The sequence below is a fragment of the Propithecus coquereli genome, unplaced genomic scaffold (genome assembly GCF_000956105.1).
Source record: "Propithecus coquereli isolate 6110/MARCELLA unplaced genomic scaffold, Pcoq_1.0 Scaffold89, whole genome shotgun sequence".
NCBI lineage: Eukaryota > Metazoa > Chordata > Mammalia > Primates > Indriidae > Propithecus > Propithecus coquereli.
In genome coordinates, this window is record NW_012155173.1 from 2,018,241 (window position 1) to 2,027,667 (window position 9,427).

General features: G+C 46.5%; 1 protein-coding gene across 2 annotated transcripts in view; it reads left to right on the forward strand.

Annotated features, from left to right (window-relative positions):
* The window catches only part of TTLL11 (tubulin tyrosine ligase-like family member 11), a 237,765-nt gene that overhangs the window by 89,244 nt on the left and 139,094 nt on the right, over positions 1-9,427 (forward strand). For both annotated transcript variants that reach the window (XM_012664401.1, XM_012664400.1), the window contains 2 exons: positions 5,267-5,362; positions 6,138-6,253. In XM_012664401.1, the coding sequence (XP_012519855.1) occupies positions 5,267-5,362; positions 6,138-6,253 (212 nt within the window). The remainder of the gene's footprint in view (positions 1-5,266; positions 5,363-6,137; positions 6,254-9,427) is intronic.

Consider the following 9,427-nt stretch of genomic DNA (forward strand, 5'->3'; position numbering starts at 1 on the left):
GTTTCCTTATCTGCAAATGGAAATCATATTTGTAACTACCATACAGAGCTATAAGCTCAAATAAGGGAAAGCTGTGTGGAACATTTAGCACAGTACCTAGCACATGGCAATCGCTTAATAAATGACAGTTTTTATGATTATTACATTGTTATTTGTAACAATAGTTCTCAAATTTGTCTATGACGAAGTGCCTTGAGGTTATAGGAAACCATGAAATATTCACACTTTAAACTAAACTGAAACACCAGTGTTCCAAGGAGCATAGTTTGAAAACTGAGCCCTTCACCTGGCGTTTGTCACCTCCTAACCTGGCCCCGGTCTGGCTTCCCCGTACCCTTCCTGAGCCCTGCAGTCCTGCAAAACAGATTCAATTCCTGTCTTTTGGACATAATTTGTGCTTTCCCAATTCTGCCTTTTTGTTCTCCCCTGTCTTGGCCAACCTGGCATGCTCTCTCCTGTGCTCACTGCTTTTTTAAATTCAAGGCCTTCCAGGGTACTGCTCAAGTCCCACCTTCTCTGTAAGGTCTTCCTGAACCACTTGTGATATTTAAGCTTTTTCTTCCTTTGGACTCTAACGCATTCCCTGGCAGCCGCTGAGATAAGCTCTGAGCTAGCTGTGGGCATGTGGTCATGGATAAGACAAAGTCGCTGCACCTAAGGGGTGCACAGTGCAGGTGTGAGAATTGCGGTCTCTTGTAAGAAATACTGCGGAGGGCACAGAGTGCTGGGAGAGCACAGAAAAGGGGGTGGTTAACTCTGCCTGACCCAGTCGGGGAAGGCTTCCCGGAAGAGGAGCTGCTTCGGCTGGAGCTTAAGGCATGAAGAAGGATTTGCCAAGCAGAAGGCGAGGGACACATACTCACCCTCCTCCTTCCCTCCTTCTTCACTGGCTGCTGCGTCTCCGCCTCCTCTTCTGGACCTGTCATTGTTGGAGATCCCCAGCCCAGTCCTTGCAAATTTGTCTTGTATCTACAATCACTCCCTAAAGGATCTCACCCAGCCCCGTGGTTTTACATACCAGCTACACACTGCTGACTCCTAAATTTGTTTTTTGGTATTTTCCGTTTTGTGACAGTGTCTCACTCTGTCACCAGGGCTGGAGTACAGTGGCATCATCATAGTTCACGGCAACCTCCAACTCCTGGGCTCAAGTGATCCTCCTTGCTCAGCCTCCCGAGTAGCTGGGACTACAGGCACGCACCACCACGCCCAGCTAATTTTTGAAAAAATTTTTGTAGAGATGGGATCTCCCTATTGCCCAGCCTGATCTCCAACTCCTGGCCTCAAGCGATCCTCCTGCTTCAGCCTCCTGGAGTGCTGGGATTGCAGGAGTGAGCCACCGCACCCGGCCCGTATTAGCTATCTTTTGCTGTATAACAAATTACTCCCAAACGTAGCAGCTTAAAACATCAAATATCCATTTCCTCAGTTTCCGGAGGTCAGGAATGCAGGCTTAGCCAACTGCCTCTGCTCCGAGGCTCTGGCAGCGCTGCAGTCCACGTGTCGGCCAGGGCTTGACTGGGGAAAGACCCTCCTCCAGGCTCACTCACGTGGCTGCTGGCAGGCCTCAGGTCCCCCAGCTGGTGGCTGGAGAGATCAGTTCCTTGCCACGGGGGCCTCTCCACAGGACGGCTCACTGCAAGGCAGGTGGCTCCCTCAGAGTGAGCGAGCAAGAGAGTGGGAGAAAGAGCCCCAGGATGGAAGCCACCGTCTGTTTAGAGCCTACCATCGGAAGTGACATCCCATCGTTTCTGCCCTATTCTGTTTGTTAGAAGCAAGTCACCAGGTGCAGCCTACACGCCAGGGTGTGGGAGGGAGTTGCACACAGGCATGAATGCCAGGAGGTGAGGACCACTGGGACCATCTCAGGGACTGCTGGCCACAGACAGGGAGTTTGGATGTGCTGAATTTGAGGAACCCGGGACTTTCTGATTGGGAATAGTCTGGTACAGAGGGATGCGTGGGTCTGGGGCTCAGGAGAGACCCCCCTCATTGGGACGTAGCTTGGAGCCTCTGCGTGAATCTGTATTAATCATTAATAGCTCAGGACCCTTTCTCCCCAAATTGATTTGAAGCTTCTAAAGGTCAGGGCTCAAGGACAGTTATCTTTAAGTCCCCCAGGGAACCCCTCACGGAGGAGGCGCTCACCGCACAATGCTGATTGAATTACTCAGGGAGGCAGAGTGTCACATGATTGAAGACCCATCTCTCTGTTTGGCAATTCCTGCTCTGCCACCGGCTGTTGGGGGGATTTGGAGAAAGGTGTTTCCCTTTCTAAGCTGCAGGTTCCTGGTCTGCACAAAGCAGACGTTAGATTAGATTAGTGATTTAGAAAAACGTAAAACCTTTTCGCTGGAAACCCCAGTACATAAAATAGGTTAACGTTGATCTGATCTGGCTGGCTTTCCCCTTGGGCCCACCAAAAAGAACCCCATTTTGAAAAACACAGGACCAAGCAAATTCCTGACTGGGAGATTGCTGGCTGGGACATTCTGGGATTTTATGACAAGATCAACTCTAAGCTCCTCCCAGTTCTGAGATTCTGTTTCCTGAGATCCATTGGTGCTACACAGTTCATTGAACTTTTCAAAATCATTCGTATTTCCTTGCACTTGTAAAAAATATATATAGAGTAAACCTGGCCTTCATTAAGCACTATGTGTCAAGCCCTGTGCCAACTAGTTAGCATTGCATTGTGTTTATTTGATTCTGCCTCCCCTACTAGAGTATAAGCTCCAAGAAGACAAAGACTTTGTCTAGTTCACTATTATATTTCCAGCAGCCAGAGTAGTTCTTGGGACATAGAAGTTTTCAATCAATATTTTATGAATGAATGAACCAAGGTAAGTACGTACCATTCATATTTCCATTTTACAGATGCGGCAACTTAGGCTTAGAGCTGCTGACTGACTTGCCTATAGTCACGCAAGTCACAGGCAGAACTGAGATATTAGCTCCTCTTGACTCCAAAGCACGCTAATGACGTTTCTTGTGGGCAGAGTTGGCAGGAAGCTGGAAGGGGAGCTGGCACCTACTGAATACATTTCGTATGGGAGCACGGTCCTAGGTCCTGCTTTTCGCCTCCGTTACCAATAGCCTTGAACGGCAGCTGTAATCTCACTTGTCAGATGAGGTTGTGGAGGCTCAGAGAGGCTAAGCACCTTACCTAAAGTCATCCCGCTTGAGCTGGGATTGGAGCCCAGGCCTTTCTGACTCCAAAGCATTCGTGTACAAGACCCAGCATGTTCAAAAACATGCTCCCAAGTTTAGGTTCTCGAAGCTCCTACATTATGCCTCTGGTGGGGGCGGGCCAACATGGCTGATGAGGCTTCACTGCCCCTGCTCCAGCTCCCGGCATCCCTTCAGCTTTACATGCACGAAACCCCTGAGCCTTGGGCTGGGAAGAGTCCACCAGGCTGAGAAAGCACAATCCAAACTTCTAAGCCACAGCAAAGAGTCAGAGTTGATGACTGAGCATGGTAAACGTGGGCCCTGCAGCCTGCCACTCTCTGTGGCCTCTTCAGCATCACATGTCTGGGGCCAGGTCTGAAGTTAGACTGATGATGTCACCAGAGTCCCTAAGAGCCCTCATCACTCACATCCCCTTGTCATATATTATTAAGCAGATCTGTCACACATGTAGCACTGTCTACCGAATTTCCATTCCTTTCTTTTCGTGACCAGAGAAAGGAAAATAGAGCAAGGATGACTTTTCCCAACTTCTCATCCTTATTGCCCTTCACTGAAAAATAACTTCATCTTGAATCATCCCCCAAAATGGTCATTTGGGCTCCGATTTCATTAATAAGGATGAAGCTACAGTTTGATAATTATCATCTAACTAACGCATATTCTATCCAGACAAGTAAATGGATTTCCCTCATCTTTTCTTCTTGAATCCACGGGAGAGGGGAGTCTACAACCATATCTTTTCCTTTTTCTCTTTTATTCTCCACATTATTTTTTTGTGACTTTGGGGTGCTATCGTTATGTTAGAAACTTTCTGCGTTATCACTTCTATAGAGATAACGAGAGTCCTCCTGAGAACCTGAAGTCCTTGTAGTCCGAATCGGAATTTAATTAGGAGCAGCGAGCTCAAGGATGAGGAGAAGTTACGCAGGTGAAGGATTGTTTCAGGCAGAGAGAACAAGATGCACACGGTGGCTTGCCCTGATCGTAGGGTTTGTAAGGAATCGAGAGAATCCAGAGTGGCTGGAAGGCAGAGCCTCAGCTGGGGCAGGACGCTGGATTTGAGGATCGGAATCCAACAAGTGGAGCTGGAGTTGGCCTTGGGTGCAGGTCAGTCGCACACGCCCTGTGCTCAGAAGGGCTCTGAGCTTGGTTCAATGCTCTGTTGTTACCAGCATGAAATTTTTAATTCTTTTTGAGCAAAGATCCCTGCATTTTCGTCTCGTACTGGGTCACACATATTATGCAGTCAGTCCTGCTTGGGTGTAAAATCCAGCTCTGTCACTAATTAGCTAGGCAGTCTTGGGGGCAATCCACTTTGACCCCAAGACTTTGGGGTCTTTCTGAAATTCAGTCTCTGCTTCTGTGGAATGGAGAGCATGACCCCTCCTCATATACACTGTCCTGAGGGTTAAATGAGATTATGTATAATCAGTGCGTCGTATAGTAATTGGTGCCTAGTAGGTGCCTAATCAGTATTTCCTTCTCCTTAACTAAGAGGTTATATCAGAATCACCTTGGGGATTTGTTTTTTTCAAAATATATTTGCCTGGGTTCCACCTTGAGAGCTTCTGATTCGGTTGGTGTGGGTTGGGGGATGCAGTGGCTTTGAAAGGGGTCCTTACATGGTACAGATGTCTACCCCAGGACAAGAAAAGCAGCCTTAGGTTGTCAGAGATCTAGCAAAGATGCAAGTTAATAGAGGAGACCAGAAGAAAAGGCAGAGGGAGAAATTGATGGACTAGTGCTCACCTTCAACATAATAAAAAACCTGTTAGAGAAGAAAGAGGTCAGCATCTCATAGCACTTCAGACGACACAGGTAGTGCAGAAATGCACTATGGGAACTCATCCCATTGTCAAGGTTCCCATACAATTCTCTGCTGTCCATTTGGTCTGACAAGCACCCCCAGAGGAAGAGGGGCTGTGGACGAGAGAAGCCATGGTCAGGGCCAAGCCTGGGGGCTGAGTTTGAATTTATTTTCATTTTCACCTTAATGACCCTAATACCATACTCAATTCCCGAATAGAAATTACAGCTAGAGGACGTAACTCTGAATTGTGTTTATCCTGTCCAGATTTTAGGCTTTGACATTCTTCTAATGAAAAATCTGAAGCCTATACTACTTGAAGTAAATGCAAACCCCAGCATGAGAATCGAGCATGAGCACGAAGTAAGTATTTGAACATCTCTGACTCCATTACCATAAAACTGAGTGTCCCTACTCTCACGTTTACTGAGCCAAACAACCTTCATCATCCTCAACTCTTCACAGCAAAGTTCTGCTCCAGTCAAATAATTTTAGTTTTGCTGTGCTCTGAACATGGTCTATTAATATAAGACCTATCTGACCCATGGTAATTTCCCGGCATGCCACTCTTCCAGTTTTTAAGGTCTGGAAACTTCGAAGCAGCTGAGCCTTCCCATCAGTTTTGTCAAGAACTAATTAGTTAGCCTCAGGAGATGAACTAATTGAAATTCTATGAATATGATTTAGCCATGTCGACATGCTTGAATCACTAAGATAAACAGTAGGTTTAACAGTAGGTTTATATCTTCCTCTCCCCCTGCTGCCAAAATGTATTTTAAAAAAAACTGGGAGGAAATACAACAAATATTAACATTGGGTTTGGGGGGATTATTTGGATTCTTTGAATTTTCTTAACCCCTTTCTTTATTTCTTAATTTTCTGCAGTGAGCATGTATCGTTTTGATAGTCAGAAAAACATAGTGCTATTTTTCATCTTCATGTATTTTGTTGATTTGTAAAAGGAAATTGACCTTTTTAAGGTAGTATAAAGGCAGCCTTTAAAAATTACCTTCTTTATATTAGCATAGGCAAAATTTAATAATGCAACCCCTTGAGCTAGCTGGAGGACTAGAGGCTGATAGCCAGTTGGCCCTCAGTCATGGTCTCCACTGTGACACAGAACCCTTACCCATTCAAGCTTTCTCCAGGGGTGTTTGAAAATGTCCCCAGCCTTGTTGATGAAGAAGTGAAGGTGGCTGTGATCAGAGACACTCTGCGCCTCATGGACCCACTTAAGAAGAAAAGAGAGAGCCAGTGAGTATCTTTTACGTCATTCGATTCTATCAACTCTGCCTCCTAACCCTGCTTCATGTCCTGGTCAGGTAAGTTAAGTTCTTGGAACCTGTTAACATCGTGAGTGAGATTCACCTGTTAAACAATCTAATAGATCATATTTTCATTGTATAAATATCAGCCTCCAAGCAACTGGTGGCTCAAAATCTGGCAGATGGGGCTCAGCTGATGAATTTCTGACTGATTGTTATTCAAATCCGGGAAGTCTCCTCCAAGAACCCATTTTCCCTCAGGGATGGGATCTCCACCTGCCCATCATAGTTCACGTAGGGCTTCTCTTGGAAATCCACAAGCAGAGGAAAAATAAAATGCAAGAGAAGAGGGCCGCAGGGAACTTGGACATGGTAGGAGCTGCTTCCTTTTTATTTTCTGCATGCTGTTTATGCTCTTACAGTGTAAGCTTTTAGTTTCAAAATTTGCAGTGCCAATTTAAAGATAGTTCTATCATATTTGCAACAGATACAATTCTTCTCCATTCCCACCTACCCAGTGGGGCATTACATTGGGGTACAGCTGGGGGGCGTATGTGCTCCCTCCATGGACTCACCCCAGAAATGAACGATATTTCACTTGGGCATGTTGTTTGTTTTGGTTTTTACCAAGTTCCAGGCTTTCGCGAAGTAAGGGTTGAGTCAATACCATTGTGCCTATGTTTTAGACAGAAAAAGCAAAGACAGGCACCTCACATAGCGCTTCTCAGACCCCCTGACAAATCAGATTGACCCAAAGGCTCCCAGACAGGTAAAGCATTTGTCAGCAATGGCGCAAGACGAGGAGGGTGCTGACTGCCCTGAGCAAGTGGGCTGTGCAGGTTCCTCCGCTGAGGCTCCTCACCACCTGGGCCGGAACCCCAGTATTGCTAGCATCGCCCGACATTGGTGCTTCTCACCTTTGGCTGCACATTAGAGCCACCTGGGGAGCTTTCAATAATACGCAGTACTGGGGCCCCCACTTCTAGAGATGCTGATTTTAATTACTTAGCTGGGCTGGAGGCCTGACCACAGACGGCCTGCACGTTCCCTAGGTGATGGGTTATACCGTGCAGCCCAGGTTGAGCGCCACTGCCCGGCAGGACACGTTACCCGAAAGGAGCATTTGTCATAACCTGAGTCAGGCTGGATGGCACCTGCCCTGCTGAGTTCTCGAGGGTGTTCTTCACTGTGAAAGGCCAATTGCAGTTGTTGGCAAGACTCAGCTGAGAATAGTTCACCTGCAGTTTGTACGGGCCAGTCCCGCCAGGTGCGGCTTCCACTGATTAGTGCTTGAAAGCGGTAGGGTGTCCTCTGAGCAGCTCAAACACAACAGTGGCCATGTAACGTGTGCACTGGTACACACGTGTACACGGCTGCTTCCTTTCTCCAACCCTAAGGAAAGCAATGGATTTTAGTTGCAATCTGGTCCGATTAATTGCAATAAACTCACTCCTCAAAAATTGATTCTCTAATAGTTATCGATCTCCCCAGGAGAGATTAGGTCCTAAGAGAGCTCATGGCACTGCGGGGAGATTTTGGTGGCTGTTTATGCCAGGGTGGCCTGGTGGGGCAGCTTTTTTAGGATGACCTTGACACATTAGCATTCTGATTCCTTCGGGGGGAACAGGAATTTCAAAATCCATTATATGGTCTGAGCCTTCTTAAACCCTGCACCAAAACATGGTAAGATGGAGGGGTTCCACTGTATTTTCACTAAATGGCATTGAAACAAAATTAGCTTCTTATTCTTGCTCTAGTCGGTTTTCTTTGCCTCTCCCTGTATGAGCCATACGAGCTGCGGATCTAAAATTTAATAGCAACGGGGCACAGGACCATTGGGAAGGGTGGGAAAGGCATTTTACAGCTTACCAAGTCATAAATAGCAGCACCTCATTTTTAATTTAAATAGCATTGACTTTCTTATTGATAACCAGGAACAGTTAGAACTTCAAGAACCTGATTTCAATTCTAATAAAAATCCTTTCACTTCACCTGTTTCACACCTACAACGTAAGGGTAGATGTTAATAGCTAAATGCCATTTACTGATATTTTCCCTTAATTTCACTTTTTTTAAACCCAGCAATGATTATCCATGAAAGTGCTTTGTAATCTGTAAAGTGCATTTATACATAAGGGATTATTATTATCATTTTGATAACTTTCCCATGCAGAGGAAAAGGCTCAAATTATTCTCAACTCTTACGTGCAGAAATGTTTCAGAATAACTTGAAAAAGCACCGGATTTACGCCCACAGAAACCACACAGTGTCGTAACGCTGAATCCTGGGTGTCCAAATCAGAGACCGTGTCACTCCCACTGCATGAAATGACATCCCATAGACTTCAGAAGCCAGAGTTTCTAGCGTTTGCATAGGCTCTGACCTAAACCTTTTAAAACAAGTGGTATCCTAGCCTTGCCCCTGAACTCTTCAGCAAAAGAGGGTCTGAAGTGTCCCTCGTGAGTTCCTTCTTGAGGACAGTTGGTCAGCAAGACCGTTGAAGTGGGTCTTCACTTTCCCTGTACAGGCCAAAGTAACTGCCCTGAACCCCTCAGCTCCCCAAAGTGCTCTGGACGGGTGCAGGGGCTCCAGACATACACGTCCGTGTCTCACGCGTCTGCGCACACGTCTGGGTCGGGCAACCCGGGCTCAGTTCCTCCGTGGGCTGACAGCAGTGCTCAGGGAGCCTGCCGGGGAGGAACTTGACTCTGCCGATGCCCATTGTGGCAGAGTCTTGGTACCTTCTCTTGAGCTGAAGAGGCAGATTCAAATCCTGGCCCTGTTGTCATGTCAGGACTGTTGGTGAGACCCTGGGGATGTCGCACAGCTGTTTTGAGCCTCAGCATCCTTTTCTATAAAATGGGAATAGTGGCATTTAAATAAACAATGAGGGGAACTTTTCATATATAGCAGGCTCTTAGTCACGCTTCGCTTACGACTCAACAGTAAAAGCGTCTGCCGGATGTGATACAAACAAGCAAAATTTTACTTAAAGGAGAATTTTGAAGTTTACACCAATGACACATCCTAAAACTGAAGTTGCTCGATTACTGTGGGCTAGAGGTGACACTGGAGCTGGTCACCAGTGGGAGGTTCTGTTTCCAGGGAGCAAGATGTCACTGGTCCACATGTATTTGGCGTGTTAGGAGAAATCACCTTTGG